The sequence below is a fragment of the Echinops telfairi genome, unplaced genomic scaffold (genome assembly GCF_000313985.2).
Source record: "Echinops telfairi isolate 266 unplaced genomic scaffold, ASM31398v2 ScPeMD7_7458;HRSCAF=8496, whole genome shotgun sequence".
Classification (NCBI taxonomy): Eukaryota; Metazoa; Chordata; class Mammalia; order Afrosoricida; family Tenrecidae; genus Echinops; species Echinops telfairi.
This window is the reverse complement of record NW_022111358.1, coordinates 14,216,593-14,236,075: the sequence shown is the minus strand read 5'-3', so window position 1 is coordinate 14,236,075 and position 19,483 is coordinate 14,216,593. Positions and strand designations below refer to the sequence as shown.

At 36.2% G+C, this 19,483-nt stretch overlaps 1 protein-coding gene and 1 pseudogene across 1 annotated transcript in view; both read left to right on the top strand.

Moving 5' to 3' along the window:
• The window catches only part of MED13 (mediator complex subunit 13), an 83,737-nt gene that overhangs the window by 26,643 nt on the left and 37,611 nt on the right, over positions 1 to 19,483 (top strand). The window contains exons 8-9 of the mRNA XM_045299845.1: positions 3,101 to 3,784; positions 17,105 to 17,318. Coding sequence (XP_045155780.1) covers positions 3,101 to 3,784; positions 17,105 to 17,318 — 898 coding nt within the window. The remainder of the gene's footprint in view (positions 1 to 3,100; positions 3,785 to 17,104; positions 17,319 to 19,483) is intronic.
• Positions 18,042 to 19,005, top strand: LOC105979016 (annotated as a pseudogene).

The window sequence follows — 19,483 nt, the reverse complement described above, 5'->3', positions numbered from 1 at the left end:
AATGTTAAGATTAAGGTGGTGATCATCCTGATTCTTCCATTGTAGAGTTTCTACTCACGTTGACTGGGTATAAAGATAGTATTTCTTCTTTGAAATATCTATACTTTTTCTTTTGCTTCCTATTGCAGTGGCTAAAAGTTTCAATAAATGGTTGAATAGAAGGACTGAGAGTTAATTTCTTATCTTGGTCTTTGTTGCTACTTTTGACTTAACAACCACATATGACAGAGTAAAACTGCCCCAGAGGATTTACTTGACTGAAATCTTTACAGAACGAAATCTCTAGGCACCCCTTGGTGGTTTGGAGCCTGCAACCATTAGGTTAGTAGCTGGATGCTTAACCATTTGCACCACCAAAGATCCTTAGTTAACATTGTTTTTTCATAGATGTCCTTTATGAGATTGAACAAGTTATCTTTGTTTTGGTTTAAAATCAGAAAAGATGGATGTGTGTTGGAAGCTACAGCAATAGACTCAAACCGAGATTTTTCTGTGTGTAATTTTTATTGTAGTTAAGGTATACATAATAAAATCTGTCATTATAACAATATTTTCTTGTACAATCAAGTGACATTGATTGCGTTCTTCAAATTGTACAATCGTTGTCACTGTCCTTTTCCAAACCATTCGACTGTCATTAAAATAAACTCAATCCCCTTCCAAGCAAAAGTTCGCCCTTCCCCCTTTTCCTGTGAGGAAATGGTGTTGGGTCCATGTTTGACCTCTGGCTTTATTAATTGGAAGGAGAATCCAGCTCTACATCTCCCCAAAGATGATTCTTATGAGACAAAATGTCAGACTTGCATCCACTCTCCCTTCTTGACTCTATTCTGACATCATCTGTCCTTCCCACAGCACCCTACTCTGCTGAGTCCAATAGTCTGTTGCAGTGGCCACACATTCAATACTCATGATCAGAGGAGTTTATTAGGGAAGTTAATAGATTACCACAAATCAGGATCAGAAAACATTAAGTCCAGTGTGCCTCTTAGCCATGCCAGCAGTCATGTCTCTCTTTAGTTGTAGAGATTTTGCGAATGGTGCAAGACTAGGCAGTATTTCATTCTGTTGTACTTAGGGGTACTATGACTTGAAACCAACACTACAGTACCTAACAATATTAGTACCTAATATTCCTCTTTTACTAAGTGTTTTTATAGATAGTGAATTTTGTCACGTGTTTTCGGTACTTATTTAGTTATATGATTTCTTCTTTATTCTGTTGATGTAAATAATACTTTTGAATGGTATGCTGTGCATATCTGTGTCCTTGAGGGATATTGGTCTGTACTTTGCTCTTCTGAAAATGTCTTTGATTTTGGTATTGACTTTCTCCTGTGTTCTTTTGACTTGGCTCATTTATACTTGATGTTTTTCATGCATTCAAGTGCAATAAGATGTCTCAGAATCCACCATATTTCCTCAACAGAGTTCTTTTAAAAAGTGCCTGTCACTGCCCTTTTTTGGGTAGCTCTGATTTAACAAAATTTAAATATAAAATTAGGGGGAAAAAACAGTAAAAAAAAATGCTTGACTGCCATTTTTCACTACCCTATCTTTCTAAATTTTAACTTTTAAATGTATGCTTTACATTATTATCAATGAGTTTAAACATTTCAAAGAGTACAGTGTTTTTTGCTATACCAGAGAATTTGGACAACATTATTAGATATAATTTATTGAAGTTCTTCAGTTTGGAATTGCTTCTTATTGTGGAAAAATAAATCCAGATATTTTCTTTTCCTCTCAGCTTGTTCTTTGTATATTGCTAATAACTATTGGGAGATAGGATAGGATTCCATAGCCAGTCAGTCAACCTCATCATTTTTCAAACTTGATCTAACTTTATTCCAGTAGAGTAAAAGAAGTTTTCTAGCCAGTTGGTGATGACTAAACTTAGTAATGCCATTGATTGATAATAGAATGAATAGGTATTAAACATCTTTATACTTTTTATTTTGAAATGATTGGCATCTTTGAAAATATTTATTCCATTGCCAATATAACATGGGTAAGTCAGAAAGTATTTTTACTAGGATCCCAATTCATACATGCATGAGTTTATTTTTTTAATTGTTTAAAAACATCTCTGTAATCATTGGGTAGCTGGAGACAAATTCTCTCGGTTATATACTTGTCTTAGTCTCATTAGAGTGAACACCTTCTCAAAATAAGGCCAATTGAAGCAATGATTTCTGTGGGAATCTACTGGGTCAGTAAATTTCAAGGCAGAAAAGTCAGCTGAGAAATTCTTGATGTCTCTGTATTTTTTTAATTCCCAAAGGGGATAATAGACTTTTTTAAGGACACAGGACAATCAAGAAGGCTTAATAGGAAGAAGTTTTTTTTTAAAAATTGAAGGCTATATTGTTGAGAAGAAGGCTGATTAATATTTTCCCTTTATAATAGTGCATCTGTTCTTTCTTTGAGGGTACTAAGGGCTGTCTGTGAAAATTTCTTTGGGAAACCTTAACCCAGCCATTCTACAACCCTGATTATGCCCCCCTCAAACATTTTTGTTCCCAAAGTAGAAAGACCATGTAAAAGAAATACAATTTGAGGCCCTTGAGGATACAACAGCCATTTTTGACATGGCATAAATGGAAGAGTGTATAATTCTTCTGGTAACTGTTGACACATAGCGACCCTGTGCACAACAGAATGAAACACTGCACAGTCCTGTGCCATCCTCACAATTGTTCTATGTGATCTCATTGTGGCAGCCACTGTGTCAATCCATTTCATTGAGGGCCTTCCTCTTTTTTGCTACCCCCTCTACTTTACCAAACATGTGTCCTCCTCCAGGGACTGGTCTCTCCTGACACCATGTACAAAGTAAGTATGATGAAGGCTCTCAGTGGAGACAAACCCCATAAAAAGTGTGTAGACTTGTGAGCAGGAAACAGTAGTCTTTTATGGAAAATTTCTGCATGTTTTTATTTGTAAAGTCACTGCACAGAGTATTTTTCTCCCATGTAAATTCGAATCATTTTACTTTTAGGATGAAGCATGAAAAATGAGTTCCGAAAATGTTTAATAGTGTTAACTCTATGCTATAGGTCTCTGTTTTAAATCTGAAACCTTTCTTTAACTTTTTCAGGCACAAAAGTCTCAAATCAAGAAATCCTGGACAGCAAGGACCAGCATCATTGTTAGGTCAGCAACAGCAAGTACTTCCTAAGCACAAGACTAATGAGAAGCAAGAAAAGAGTGAAAAACCACAGAAACGCCCCTTGACTCCCTTTCACCATCGTGTATCTATTAGTGATGATGTTGGCATGGACACAGATTCAGCTAGTCAAAGACTTGTAATCTCTGCTCCTGACAGTCAAGTGAGATTTTCAAATATCAGAACTAATGATGTAGCAAAGACTCCTCAGATGCATGGCACTGAAATAGCAAATTCACCTCAACCACCCCCACTTAGTCCTCATCCGTGTGATGTAGTTGATGAGGGAGTAACTAAAACACCTTCAACTCCTCAGAGTCAACATTTTTATCAAATGCCAACGCCAGATCCTTTGGTTCCTTCTAAACCAGTAGAAGATAGGATGGACAGTTTATCTCAGTCTTTCCCAACTCAATTCCAGGAAGCTGTAGAACCTACAGTATATGTTGGTACAGCAGTAAACTTGGAAGAAGATGAAGCTAATGTAGCCTGGAAGTATTACAAGGTCCCAAAGAAAAAAGATGTGGAGTTTTTACCACCTCAGCTTCCAAGTGATAAATTCAAGGATGATCCAGTTGGACCTTTTGGACAGGAAAGTGTAACATCAGTTACAGAGTATGTATTTTTTAATGGTCACTATTATGATTTAAGGGTAGAAATAATGTTAGCTTATTCCTATAATTCCAGAATTGGTTTCAAGGTAGAATTTTCCATAATAAATGGTTTGAGTACTAATTTTGTAAAATTTTTTCACTGTCATTTCCTCAGGGACTCTTTGTATAATGAAATATTTTAGCTGCAAAGTGGAGAAAATAATACATAAATATTTGTCATCAAACTTTGGATTCATTTAGAATACCTGTATACTATTTTTCTTGCTTTCACTGTCCTAAATTTAGTGTTTATCATTCCTATACATGCTTTTATATATGTAGTACCAGTTAATTAATTTTAATTACATTTATAGTATGAATTTGTTTGTGAGTATACAATAATTCTTTGAAAACAATGGGCATGTTGGTTGTTTTCGGTACAATTTCTCATAGTTGCAAGTGCTGGAACAGGGAGCTTTTTTTGTATAGCTATCTTTGCACTTGTATTTACTAGAGAAATTGTCATATATCTAACAGTGGAATTGCTGGACCATGAGTATGTCTATTTTCAAAATTAAAGGATGTTTTTAAGTTGTTCTTTATACCAGTTTATGCTCTTACCAAACAGCAGAGTGTGAAAATGGCTCCTGTAGTTTTCTCAATATTTCGTGTTATGAGACTTTTAAATTTGGCTAATCTGAATGCAGAACAAGATCATTGTTTTAATGGTGTTTTCCAGAATCCTAGTGAAGTTAAGCTTTTGAAAAACCTTATTATACAGTTTTCTGTGAATTATCCGTTTATTTTTCTGATTTATTCTTTGTGTATGCTAGATACTAATGCTTCATTAGTTATGGTTATATGTGCTACAGATACCTTCATGCTGTTACTTGATTTTCTCGAACATTTCATTTATGGAATATTTAGTAGGTTAAATGCTGGTCTACCAACCACAAAGTCAGCAATTTGAAAGCGCCAGCTTCTCGAGAAGAAAGATGAGGCTTTGACTCTAATAAAAGAGTTCGTCTTGGAAACCACCAGTCCTGTAGGGTTGCTATGAGCCAGAATTAACTCAGTGGTAGTGAGTTTGTTTTGTTTTTTGGTTTTGAGTAAAAGTTTTTTTTCTGAGTCTCCCTTTACTCTTATTTTGTTCTGCCTATGTTGTCTGTCCATATTATGTGTCTTTTGTGTTTTTTTATGTTGGTTTTTTGAAAAGATTAAAATTAACTAACAAAACACCATTATATCCCCTAGAATAATACACCGCCATTAGTATGCAACGATTAAGTTTACTCTCTGTCACTTGTCAGTGGGTTCAGAATGGCCTAAATATCTAAATGATGCCTTAGACTTTGTTTTTGCTTAAAATGTCACACTTTCCTATTTATATATGTGTTTTGTTATAGCGATAGCTTCTAACTCATTTAACTCTTATGTGGAATTCATTACTTTCTTCTTCAGGCCTTTTTACTGTGGGCCATGTGCTTTCTAAACTTAATTTTCCAACTGTTTTACTAGGGTTTTATTTTAATAGATTCATAAGTGAATTTAACATTTCTTATGACTTAAGATTTTCTTTTTTATTTTGCACCCTTCGTGTTGGAGCACATGTTTAATTCAGAAAGCATGCATGGGAGACAAACTCGATATCTTTGAATGTTTGAAAATTATTTTTTGCCCTTATACTTGGATTGATAACATAGATTGTATTGACCTCATGGTTGAAAACAATTTTTCCTCAGAATTACTTACTGTCTTCTAGTATCCAGAGCTGTCCAGTACTGCAGATGAAATATGTAACACCAGTCTCATTGTCTCATTCTTCCTGTGGTCTTGTGCCCCCATGAGACTTTTAGGGTTTTCTCCTTAGCCTTAGATTTATGGAATTTCACAAGAAAAAAATAATACAAAGATTTTTGAGGGAGAGGTGGAATGGGCTATTGTATTGGACACCTGAAGGTCTTATTCAATGTGAAGTCTTTTCTGTCTTATCCCTTTCCTGAGTAACGTCATCTTCATTTTTTTTAATTCTCTTTAGACCCTCACTGATACATATGTTGAGCTATGAGTGTTTCTTTTTCTCTTTCTTTGAGGGGATTATTCAGTTTTCTTAAATTCTTAATCTGTTGTTTTTTTCTATAATTTCCAACCTATTCAATAGTGTCCCCCTTTGGAAAGTTTTGTGAGTTGTTTTTTTTCTCCTCTATAATTACTTTATTTTTATTTTTCTCTTTACTATGCTACTTTTACATCAGATTTATGGTAATTCTTTCTATGCATTTATACTCAAGGAATAGGCAGGCTGATTGGAAATTTTATGTATGTAGATAGAGCATCAGAGCTTGTTGATTGGTTGACCTACTCAATAAATAGTTTAGTATATACTATATATCAATGCTAATTCACTTTATTAAGCAAGGAATTTAAGAAAGGGGGTGGGGGAAGATGTGATAGGTGCCATATTTTTGTTTTCACTAGGTATATTCTTTTTTTTTTTTTTTTAAGAACTTCCTATTTTCTGACCTTGTTCTTTCTGTTCAGAAGTTTAAGTCCAGATTGTCTCTGTTTTTTCATGCTGTTTGGTTCTTTTTTTGTTTCTAGTTGATGTACAACCCCCTTGTGCATATTTTGTGTATTGTTGATTGCAGACTGCTGAGTTTCATCTCATCTTGAGCTTCCTTGAGATTTGAAATATGAGGGGCTTAAAGAGGTTCATAGAAAAGTAGAATTAGTCCCAACCTGAATTTGTTCTAGATGCAAGTATTTCTTGCTTGTTCTGTGACAAAATTTTATTCCTGGGCTTTAGAGTGACAGTCTCTGAAACCCGCATGGAGCAGTTCTACCCTGCCCTATAGGGTCCCTAATATCCAGACTCGGCACAATGGCAGTGACTTGACTTCTCAAAGTTTGACAATGTATATATGTATTTATTCATATTTATGCACAAATATATTTACTGTATGCTTTCTCCATTTCCCATAGTACATTACACTAACTACTGTTTTAGAATGTATGGAATAATATAATAATAAAGTTAAAAATCTTGGAGGAAAAAATAGAATTAAAAACAGTGGATTTTTTTCCATGAACTTTTAAAAGCTTCCTCTTACTGGTCCGTTTTTAGGCTCTCTCTCATTTTTCTTTTTTCTTTTTGAGTTATGCTTTCATTGTTATTTGAAGTCTCATCTGCCAACTTGGCGTTTTCTACTGACCCAGGGAGCAGAAACCTTCCCAGGCTTCACAATCTCCTGCTCGGGAGCTGCCTCTGTGGGAGTCTTAGTAGCAGCCATTGCTGTCTTTTTAGATGCTTGCTTTGCCTTTTTTGCTTCCTTGGCAGCCCTGATAGCCTGTTCTTGTTGTGCCTTTTAACTTCAGGTTTCTGTTTCCTCTTGGCCAGTATATCAACAATAGATGCACCAGTGTTGGCCCTCTGGAATGTGACTGCATGGCGGGTTCTCTTCCGATGGCTCCTTTTTGTGCAAAACAGTCCAGTTTATCTGCTGAGGGTTCCTCTTGAAAAGGAAAGCTGATTTCACATTAAATTGGAAAACCTTTACATCTGTCCTGGCGTAGCGCTTCCGGTGTCTGGGGTAAATCTTGTACTCACGGAAATCACAGCTCAGCCTTCATGGCTGCAACAGGAAAGGACTCTCATTTTTCTTTCCTGTTAAGAGATTTTTTAAAAATTCCTTTTTATCATTGCATTACATGTGCTTCATCTAACACCATACATCTAAAAGTATAGTTTGTGTTTTATTAAAATCAGTCTGGATTTGAAATTAGATTTCAAGAGACTCTTATTATGAAAGGTGATTAATAATCAGTGGGTTTCTTGCCAGCAAATACTATCATGAAAACAGATTTTGAAAGATGTTAATCTTGTCAGTACTGAATATAGAGCCCTAGTGAGCACCTTCAGATAAACATTGGCCTGCTAACCACAGGGTCTGCAGTTACAATTCTCCAGCTGTGATTGGGAGAAAGATGAGTCTATCTGCTCCTATAAAGGTTTACAGCCTTGTAACCCTAGAGGGTTGTGAGAATCAACTTTTGTTGGCAGTGTCTTTTTTTTTGGTGCTGAATATCTTATAAAGTCTAAACCAGCTTCAGGTTTGCTTGAAATTACTGTTGATTTCTTTGATGCTCTTCACTGCAGTCAGACTCATAACAGTGTCTGCTAAATGATGTTACTCATTGGTGTAGATCGTACAATAGTTTCGTCTTACATGTAGAATAAAGTTAAAATCCCTTGCCCTGATCTGTAAGATTACCAGTCTCCTGCTTACTGGACTCTCCACTTGTAAATATTACTTTCCTGTTGGCTTCCTAAATAGCTACATCAGCTTTCTTTCATAGCTTGAAAAAAGTAAATTCATGTATTGTAGATATTAGAATTGTATTACAGAGAAGGAGGAATAGCTTTATCATTCAGTCCTCCTCAAAAGTTAGCTTCTTAGTGAGGATTTTCCTGTCATCAACTATTTCTTGTTTCACTTCCAAATCGCTCACCACTTTTTCCATATACTGCTTTTATTTTTTCCCTAGCATATGTCATTTTCTGAAAATATACTATATATATGTCTATAGTCTTTTTCCTATTAAAAGGTAAGTGCAATGAGGGCGAGGACTCTCTCATCTACGGCTGTATTCCTCCAAGACTCACACCTACATACTCAGATTTCTAATAGTGTCAAACACATAATAGACATTCAGCAAATGTTTGGATCAGTGAACGGTAGTATGAGCCCAGATTACTTTGATTTTATTACTTGTTCTTTCCCAGTTATCTTATTTAATGTATTTAAAAATGTGATACAACTCTTTGCTTTTTAAGAACTTCAAAAGTAAGTTTTTAAGGGAACATCACACAGTCATAAGATCCAGAAATTCTAGCCATTGTTTTGTGCGTGTGTATGTGTGTTTTGTGTACACACTGTAAGTGAAACCGTTTTCTAGAAAGTTAGTGCTATTTAACCTTAGAACAGCAGTTCTCAACCTGTCGGTTGTGACCCCTTTGGGGATCGAATGACCCTTTCACAGGGGTTGCCCAATTCATAACAGTAGCAAAATTACAGTTAAGAAGGAGCAACGAAAATAATTCATGGTTGGGGGAATCACCACAACATGAGGAACTGTGTTACAGGGTCACGGAACTGGGAAGGTTGAGAACCACTGCCTTAGAATGTCTTCCAAAATTAGTCGATATTTTTCTCACTGAATTAAGAATGAAAAGGAAAAAGCCTGCAGAACAGAGTGGTTCTGGTTTGTGATATATCACTTAAGGAAATAACATTGGTTTCTATTGGTTTTTGGTCACCATTTATTTTGCCTCATAGAAAGAAATTTTAAAAAGCTTGAATAAAAGGGTTTTTACTACTATGTCTCAGTATCGTTTCTCGGCCTTTTGGCTAAGATCAAGTATAGTACTTTTTTTTTTTAAAGTATAGTACTTCTATGTCTCATGTAAATATGGTTTTGGTTATGCTAGTTACTAAAGTGCATGTTTTGTGTTTTAGTTTACTTTTAAATATCAGCCTTAAGCTTTGTTTTTGTTACAGTGATAAATTAAATGTGGTAAATGTTACTGAAAAGTCAATCATTATAAGCTTAGCTGATATGTAAAGTAAAAAGCATTTATGGGATACAATTGTTTTGTATTTAGCAAATTAGAAGCGTTTTTTTGTTGTTGCTGTTTTGCTTATGTTTGAGATCAAGCAGGTTTATGTCTGTTCTTTTCCCAAAATTATTGTTTTTAAGGCAGTAATTTCTCGACTACAGTGAGATCCCAGCCCCTCACCCTCCAGGTGACATTTGGCAATGTCTGCAGGCAGTTTTGGTTGTCACCACTGGGGATATGCTGCCTGGTACTTGGTGGATTTGGCCAGAAATGCTGGTAAATTTCCTATAGTATATGAGACATTCCCTGCATCAAAGAATGATCTATTAATAGTTCTAGGTGCTCTAATATTATAAATAACTTAGAAATTTGAACTCTATAGAGTAATAATTATTAAATTGGATAAATCAACATGGTTTGATTAATTTTTCAGGGAGATCACTCATACTAGTTAGGTCTCCACAGTTCTTCAGTGTATATATTATGCTAAAGCAAAAGCTGTGGGTTTTTGTTTCATTAATAGTAAAAAAGATTTTGATGAAATTACTTGATAATTCAAGTTCTTGTTCCAGTTCCTTCAAGATTGACTTATTGCAACTCCATGTATGCCAAAGTAGAACTGTTTTCTACAGGGGTTTCAATCGCTGAGTTTCCAGAAAGCCAGACATTCTTCCAAGGTTCCATTGGGTTTTGACTCACTTTTTTTGTATACCCACTATTAATATTGCTTGTAAATAGGATATTGTGAGAATTTTTTAAAAATAGCCATCTCTTGAAGGAGAATGGCAAAACAAATTGACAAAGCTGGTGAGATCTTTATCATAATACCTAGGGATTACTATTTTGCTTTCTTACTAACATTTAAACCTAAAATACTTGTAGAAGCACTCTGTTTTTACAGCTGCTATGTAAGTGAACATCTTAGAGTCATAGAGTAGTCATAGTCATAGAGTAATCCTTTCCAAAGCTTGATTATTTTATATAAATAAATTTGTGAATCCATACTACCTAGTTGTTGTAAATTCCTCTTTTCCATGTTTTGACATTTTAAAAATGTATTTTAATGTGTTGTGGTTGATTGTAATGAAGTTAATTAGAATGAAGATACATTTTCTTTTACCAATTTGAGTAAAAGTAAAGTTTTATTTAAATTTGGTTTTGACCTTGAATGAAATTATAATCTAATGGAAAAAGAAAAACCATAAGCTAACTAGGAGAGGTACATATAAAATATAGTAGGAGCACAGCCACATAGGGGGATAACATAATTCCATTTATGGAAAACTTAGAAGTTAATGGAATTTAATAAGGATATATTCTAGGAGTGCTACTTAGTAGTCTTTGTCGTGACAAGAAAATGAGACATGGCAAGTATTTGTAGGGATATGTAATGAAACCCAAAATGCTCTTAGGTTACAAGTTTGTATGTTATTTTTGAAGTAATGGGAAGACTGTTGTAAGTTTTCTGAAATTAAAGAGTTCTGAAAAGGAGGATTTGGGGGAAAAAATCAAGTACTATTATCAATAAAAGGAGGTCAGTTCGAATACCTTGAACAGCACAGACAAAAGGTGATAGAAAAACCCTCATTAGGATTTTAGTTAAATGTAGTGATGGATGTTATAAACATGGATGTAAAAAAACTTTACAACCAGTTGATAGTAATGTAGCAGAAGTTACAGGAGGATTAAAGATGCTTTTGGTTCATGAAAGGAATGATGAGGAAGAACAGACTTATCTTCCCAACCCCCATTACCTTGTTTAGACTACATCTTAGTGAACTTAAGTCTGATTATTTTACATTTTCCAAAATTTAAAGTTACTTGAAGTAGCTGTGTATGTGTCTTAGAAAGTAAAGTCTTATACTAAAAAGTATTGTCTGACTAATTAATGATATAGCCACTTCATATAACAATATGAAGGCAATCTCTATAGACTGATAAGGAAAGATCTCTAGATACATTAGAAAGCTTAAGAATAAAGTGTAAAGTGTTAGAAATAACGAACTCAAATAAAAATTTGTATATGTGTACTATCAGGCAGTTGGGATCACATGTCTGATAATAGGGAATGATTAATATTCTAGTTAACAGGCAAAAATATATAAAGAATAAGAATGTAACTCCAGAAATCATTTTATTATAATTGTTGACTTATATAGGTGTATGTTTAAGTGTCTTTGTAGAAAATTCTAGTAGGAGGAGAAATTAAAGTTTAAGAGAAATACCAGATTTTGTTTAATATTTTTAAGTGAGATTTAAAATTATTAAGTGATCATGATTTTTTTCTAATTAGGTTGGATAATGTCTAACTAGGATAGTGATGGAATTAATCTTTCTTAGTGCTTCCTTTACTTTTAGATTTTCCTATGTAGCAGTTTATGCCTTAATTTTTCATTGACTGCTTTAAAGCAAAATTTCATTTCTAATGTGTAAAAATATAGTTGAAGGAGGAAATTGTTGGAAGTGGTAGGAGCATATCCCATATATTGGTATACTGTGCACACATCTGTGGCAAACATCATTATCTTTCTAAGTGTTTTTAGTTTCTCAACTATAATATCTATTTTAGAACAGACTTGGGACTTTACTAATTCTAAAGATGACAGCAAAGATTATTTCAAGAAACATTACAGTTGCTTTTTAATTATTTCAAGGATTCAACAATTATTTTTTGATTGCTTAACATATTCTGTTCAGAGAGAAGTTTTCTAAACTTGTAGCAAAGAACAAACTGTCCTTGATCATAATTCTTTATTCTGTTATCAGGGTATCTGCATCATGATACTGATCAATAGAACTAGCTTTCATACCAGATTATTCTTGTATATACGTAATTATGGAATGTATGATTTGATCTCTAAAAGATACATTTTAATTAATTTCGTAGAAGTCCATGATAAAATAAACTCTGGTTTGACTATCCTTAATTATAAATAACAGTCTTCTTTATTTGATTGCTTGTTATATAATGCAATAAAGTTATACTTTTGACGGATTAAACTCAATTTAAGGGTGGATTTTAAATATTGGATATAGTGTTAGAAAAGGGCCATTAAAAATAGAGGGCATCTTTTACATCTTTAACATTTCCTTTTATAGCTTATTTCCTTGTATAATTGTCAATCTTAAAATACTAACTACACCTTTAGAAAAATTTTACTTTGTAAAGGCTACTAGTAGAAAGAAGAGGCTTTCTGCTCCCCTGAAGATTTGCACTCTTAGAAACCCACAGGAGCACTTCTACTCTGTCCTATTAGGTCACTGTGAGTTTGAAGCAACTCACTAGCAATGACTTTTCTGGGAAAGACAATAACATTTGTTACCTACCATAGACTACTGTATATACTCAGGCATAAGCCGTTTTTTTTTTCCCCCAGCACATTTTTAATGCAGTTTTGGGGGTAAAATTAGGTGCCTCAGCAGATATTCAGGTTGGCTCATACTCGAGTATATGTGGTATATTAAAGTTTCCATGTACATTTCAGGATTGCAGTCACAGGGAAAAGGAACAAGGTAACAACATAAACATAGTTTAAATTTGCTTTGAACTTGGCATAGCTTCCTGTTCATGGCTGTAGTACTTATTGTTCTTTGACTGTACTGTGATTAGTTTTATATCTAATTTAAATGGTACCTATGCAGTTGCCTAAGTGGCTATAAGTGAAAGCTCCTTTTAGTAAAGGAGAGATGTTCCTATTCACACAAAATATTGTATATGTGATATAGAATTGGAATAGTATTGAAATGATAAATTGAATCGGGCATCTCTTAAAAATCACTCTTTTAATCAGCTTTAAATATAGAAGTATGTGTATTATAGTTCATACTTTTTATTCATTGTGACTTGATCTTGACTACATTTAAATTCTTTGCATATGCCAATGTGTTTGAGAACAGTTCAGTAAAATAAGTTTATTTTTAGGTAGTACATTGGTTTACTCTTCTTTTTTTAAAATAATTTTGTTGAGGGCTCGTACAACTCTTAGTCACAATCCATATATCCATTGTGTCAAGCACATTTGTACATTTGTTGCCATCATCATTCTCAAAACATTCGTTTTCTACTTGAGCCCTTGGTATCAGCTCCTCTTTTTTCCCCTACCTCCCCACCCCGCCCATCATGAATCCTTGATCATTTATAAATTATTATTATTTTGTCATGTCTTACACTGGCAACAAATGTATAGATGTGCTTGACACAATGGATATATGTAGGGATTGTGTTAGAGCTGTAAGAGCCCCCACTAAAATGATTTTTTTGTCTTACACTGCCCAATATCTCCCTTCACCCACTTTTTTCATGTCACTCATTTCTTATAGAGCCCTTGGCACTAGGAATGGCCCTTTTAATATTACTGCACAATAGGTTAGCAATGACTTAGCGAACCATGTGGCAGTTTTTATGCTTTCTTACAGAAAACAATTTAACATGAAAACCAGTTTTATTTACTCCTATAAAGAGTAGTAGTTTATTTCAGGGTGGTGGAAAGGAGGCTGTTTTTACCTCTCCCCCCCCCATGATTAATTATTTAAACATGATTTTTTTTTTTGCATTTTGATAGTTCACATTATTTTTTTAATCAATAGGGCATTTTATTGGGGGCTCTTACAGCTCTTTTGACAATCCATACATCAATTTTTCAAGCATATTTGTACATATGTTGCCATTATTTTCTAAACATTTACTTTCTACTTGAGCCCTTAGTATAAGCTCCTCTTTTCTCCCTCCCCCCCCACCCTTGTGACCCCTTGATAAATTATAAATTTTTAAAATTTTCCTTACATTAAAAAAAAATCATTTTAGTGGGGGCTCTTACAGCTCTAACACAATCCCTACATATATCCATTGTGTCAAGCACATCTATACATTTGTTGCCATCATCATTCTCAAAACATTTTCTTTCTACTTGAGCCCTTGGTACCAGCTCCTCATTTTTGTCCTCCCTTCCTCACCCTCCTTTCCTCATAAACCCTTGGTAATTTATAAATTGTTTTTTTCATGTCTTACATTGTCTGATGTCCCCCTTCACCCACTTTTCTGTTGTCCACCCCCAGGCAGGGGGTTATATGTAGATCCTTGTGATGGGTTCCCCCTTTCTACCCTATCTTCCCCTTACCCTCCTGGTATCGCAACTCATTAATAGTCCTGAATGGTTATCTGTCCTGGATTCCCTGTGTTTCCAGCTGTTACCTGTACCAGTGTACATCCTCTGGTCTAGCCGGATTTGTAAGGCAGAATTGTGGTCATGATAGTGGGGGGAAGAAGCATTAAAGAAGTAGAGGGAAGTTGTGTGCTTCATCGGTGCTATACTGCACCCTCTCTGGCTCATCTCTTCCTTCAACATGTATTCTTAAAACCTTAATGTCTTTCCAGCTCTAACTCTGCTACTGTGTAACCTCAGCAAACTGTTTGCTTCTAGATAATTTCTGCATCACATCGAAGAGAATACACTTTCCTACCTTATATGGTTATTATAGGTCTTAAATTAGAAAGTGTATATCAAAGTAGATACTATTTAAAAAATTATTTTAGTGAACATTAGATAGACAATTCAGTTACTAAAGTCCTAAAGCAAGTTTTAGAAGTAAATGTTGTGTTTATAAAACAGAACTAATATAATTCATTGTGAAGAATACACATTGGTGGTTTATTAGCTCTGTGTTCCTATGGAACATTTCTGTAGAGTTAGGATTGTAGTTTAGAGATTAGACATATTGAGGATTATAATGATTTAATTTTGAGCACGTAATGTCATGTGGGTTTTTCTGTTTGTTTTTTTAATGTCATGTTTTGAAAAATAACTACTTTTGATGCCCTGTGTTATCATCCTTATAAAGTACCTTCTAGTGCCAGGCAGAAGCGAATAAATGAATAAAAATTATATCCCTGTTTCCAATAGAATTTGTTGTTGCGTGCCTTTGAGTCCATTCTGACTCATAGGGGGCTATGTCCAACAAAACGAAACACCGGACCTCTGCCATCCTCACAGTTGTTGTGTTTGAGTCCATTGTTGCCAGCCACTGTGTCACTCTCCTTGAGGACTTCCACCTTTTCACTGACCCACTGCTCTACCGAGAGCATGTTCCAAGAACCTGAGATGAAGGCTCACCTTCATGCTTCTAAAAAGCATTCTAGATGTACTTCTTCCAAGACATATTTGTTTGTTTTTCTGGCAGTCCATGATGTCCATTCTTCTTCGCCTAGACCATAATTCAAATGCATCAGTTCTTCTGTGATCTTTCTTACTCATTGTCCAGAAGTTTGTTGACCTCTTTGAGGAACATCAGAAGGCCCTTGGAAGAAATATGAATGAGGAGAGGAGTAGAATAGTTACGTGATAAAGATGGAGAGGAAAAAAAGGAGCCAGATCATCCTATAGGGTACAAGAAAGGTTTTCACTCAGTGAATTAGCCATTGCAGGATTTTGAATATAATCTGAGGAAGAAGCCTGACTGCTACTGTAGCAGTTTAGTTAAATCAGCTTTACAAACAGGAATACTAATCACTCTGTATTCACTCTCATCAAGCACCCAGATCTTCAGAGGAATCAAAGACCTGATCATTTCCAGGGTTCTCTGATCAATAGCAGAGGATCCCTGGTGGCCCAGTAGTTAAGTGTTCAGCTGCTAAGTAATGGTTTGACCCCTACTGCTTTACAGGAGAAAGGTGTAGCAGTGTACTTCTGAAAAGATTTACAACTTGAAACCCTCTACGGGTCCCTTCTTTCTTAAGCAACGAGTTTGGGTGTTTTTGTTTTGTTTGGTGCTCGTGCTTGTTGGTTTGGTATCCCTCAGCTTTATGCTTCAGCTTTCTCCGGGTAAAGTCAGTTTCTGCTCATTCATCTTTTTTCTTCACTGGTGTTTTCTCTCTTGTTCTTCCCTCTTTTGTCATCTTATTTTTGGAGAAAGTAGAAACACATGTTTAGATTCCAGGTTGAACTAGAAAGCTGATAATATAAAAAATAAATTTTCTGATGTGATTAGAAGAAGAACTTTAAGAGACTTGGCACTGACTTCACTTTGCTATTGTAAAACCTCTTGCCAAAATTAATACTTTCTTGGAACACCAAACTGAAAGCCAAACTCACTGCCATTGAGTTGATTATGATTCATAATCCTGGTGGCATAGTGCGTTACCAGTTGGCCTGCAACCCACATGGTTAAAACCGCCAGCCACTCACTGAGGGAGAAAGATAGGTGCTCTGCTCCCATATTTACTCTTGGAAACCCACAGGAGCAGTTTTTCTCTGTCCTATAGGGGTCCCTTTGAGTCCCGAAACAAACACAAGCCAGTCTTTAAAAACTTTTTTAACTTCAAATATGTGATCATGATTGTAAGACAAGACCAATCACTTTCCTTCTATGAATATTAACATCAGTCATTCAAGATACTCATCCTAATATACACTGTTCTAAAGAGGCCCATCTACTAAATGGTTATGCACAAAGAGTATGACTGAGGACTCGAGAGCACAGTGGATTTCCAAAAGAGCAAACTTTGGTGGGAAAAGCATATAGAAAATAGACTGCATTTACGTTCCATTTCTCCTGTCCTAAAGTGTGACTTAGGTAAACTTTTCTGTGACTTAGATTCTTTGTAGAATTAGAAATTTCAGGTTAAAGAACTTCTAAATAGTTCTAATAACTTCATGATTATTAAGTCATTTCTTGACTTTTTTTATGCCCAATGAATAATGAATTTTCTCATTTTGTATTTTTATGCAGGTTAATGGTGCAATGTAAGAAACCTTTAAAAGTTTCTGATGAACTAGTGCAGCAATATCAAATTAAAAATCAGTATCTTTCAGCAATAGCATCAGATGCAGAGCAAGAACCTAAAATTGATCCATATGCATTTGTTGAAGGAGATGAGGAATTCCTATTTCCTGATAAGAAAGATAGACAAAATATTGAGAGAGAACCTGGGAAAAAACACAAGGTAAGAGAAATCAAAGTATACCAAAGGCTAACCCAATAATTTGGTAGCACTGCAATTGTTATCACATTTATCTTAGTTTTTGTTTTTCTTCTAAAATAGATCTAATTTAGAAAACATTTTTAGTATGTAAAATCAGACACATCATGCAAAATTCAAGAATTCGAATGTAGTTTAAATTATAGCTATACTCCAGTAAAGGAAAGGTATCTATTGATTATTTTTAAAGTTTCAACAACAACAGAAAAGTTTCTTAGTTGGAGAAAGCATAATAACTTATTTTATAAATGAAAGCAGAACATTTAGATAGACTTTTGATATTGAGTTAAAATATGCCGTAAGTCATCTTTTTCCAAAAATATACATTATATGCCCTGGTTTGTAAAAAGCTTGATATTTTTGAGTATGTGATTCAAGAACTTATAATCCCTCTACAATTAAAAAATTATTTTAATGTATAGAAAGTGAAATATTTGAGCACCTAGAAGACTGCTCAGTATGAGTTTTGCTTGAAATAAAAAAATTATCAACTGTAAGAAGGCAGCGATTGAGGATGGGGGTGAGGGGGCCGCTCTAGCTGGCGGCCTGCGTCTATGGTCAGGCCCTCCGCGTCCAGCTGTGGGGACCGCGCAGGGGTGTATGGCGCCTCGGGACTTGACTCCGAAGGCCCGAAACGGGCGGCCCCCCAGCTCTCGCTCTGGACTGAGGGTCTCCTCTGATCTGAGAATGGCTACCTCTCGCTATGAGCCAGTGGCCGAGATTGGTGTGGGCACCTATGGCACGGTGTACAAGGCCCGTGAGCCCCACAGTGGCCACTTTGTGGCCCGCAAGAGTGTGAGAAGGCACTGGCTGCGGCCTTCCTATCAGCACTGTTCGGGAGGTGGCCCTACTGAGACGGCTGGAGGCGTTCGACCATCCCAGTGTTGTCCGGCTGATGGACGTCTGTGCCACAGCCCGAACTGACTGGGAAACCAAGGTGACGCTGGTGCTTGAACATGTGGACCAAGACCTAAGGACGTACTTAGATAAAGCCCCCTCACCAGGCTTGCCAGTGGAGATCATCAAGGATTTAATGCGGCAGTTTCTAAGAGGCCTTGATTTCCTGCATGCCAATTGCATCGTTCATCGGGACCTGAAGCCAGAGAACATTCTGATGACAAGCAATGGGACGGTCAAGCTGGCCGACTGGCTTAGCCAGAATCTACAGCTATCAGATGGCCCTTACACCTGTGGTGGTTGCACTCTGGTACAGGGCTCCTGAAGTTCTTGTGCAATCTGCATATGCAACACCCGTGGACATGTGGAGTGTTGGCTGTATCTTCCCAGAGATGTTTCGTCGGAAGCTTCTCTTCTGTGGAAACTCGGAAGCTGACCTGTTAGGCAACATTTTTTATCTGATCGGCTTGCCCCCAGAGGAAGACTGGCCCCGAGATGTCTCTCTCCCCCAGGGAGCCTTTTCCCCCAGAGGGCCGTTCCCGGTGCAGTCAGTGGTCCGTGAGATAGAGGAGTCCGGAGCACAGCTGCTGGAAATGCTGATTTTTTAACCCACAAAAACCGAATCTCTGCCTTCTGGGCCCTGCAGCACCCTTGTCTAGATAAGGGAGAAGGATCAGGCATTGGAGTGGCTCGACCAGGACCAGGACCCAGAGAAAGAAGAGAACCTACCATTTCCCTTCCTCTGGACACTTGAGTGGAGAGGACCCCGCCCCCTCCTCACTGAGGAGGCATGCTGTTCCTTAGCCTCTGCCTTCATCTCTGAGGCTTTGTATACCCCTCCCCTCGTCTTTTTTTTTCTTTTTCTTTTTTCCCCCTCGTCTTTTTACAGAGAATATTTTGCTGCCTTAATGATACACCTCTTCTCCCCCTTTTGAGGCATATTCTTCTCCTTTCTACCTCCTCCCCTTCCCCCTAATTTTCCTACCCCAAGGGGTATGTATGGTCTTCCCCTCTTACCTACTTTGATATAATGGGCTCCTTTTTTAAAAAAAAAAACATTAGGGGCTCATACAACTGTTACCACAATCCATACACACTTCAATTGTGTAAAGCGCATTTGTATATCATTCTCAAAACATTTTCTCTCCACTTAAACCCCTGACATTAGGTCCTCATTTTTCCCCTCCCTCCCCGCTCCCCCCTCCCTCATGAGCCCTTGATAGTTTATAAAT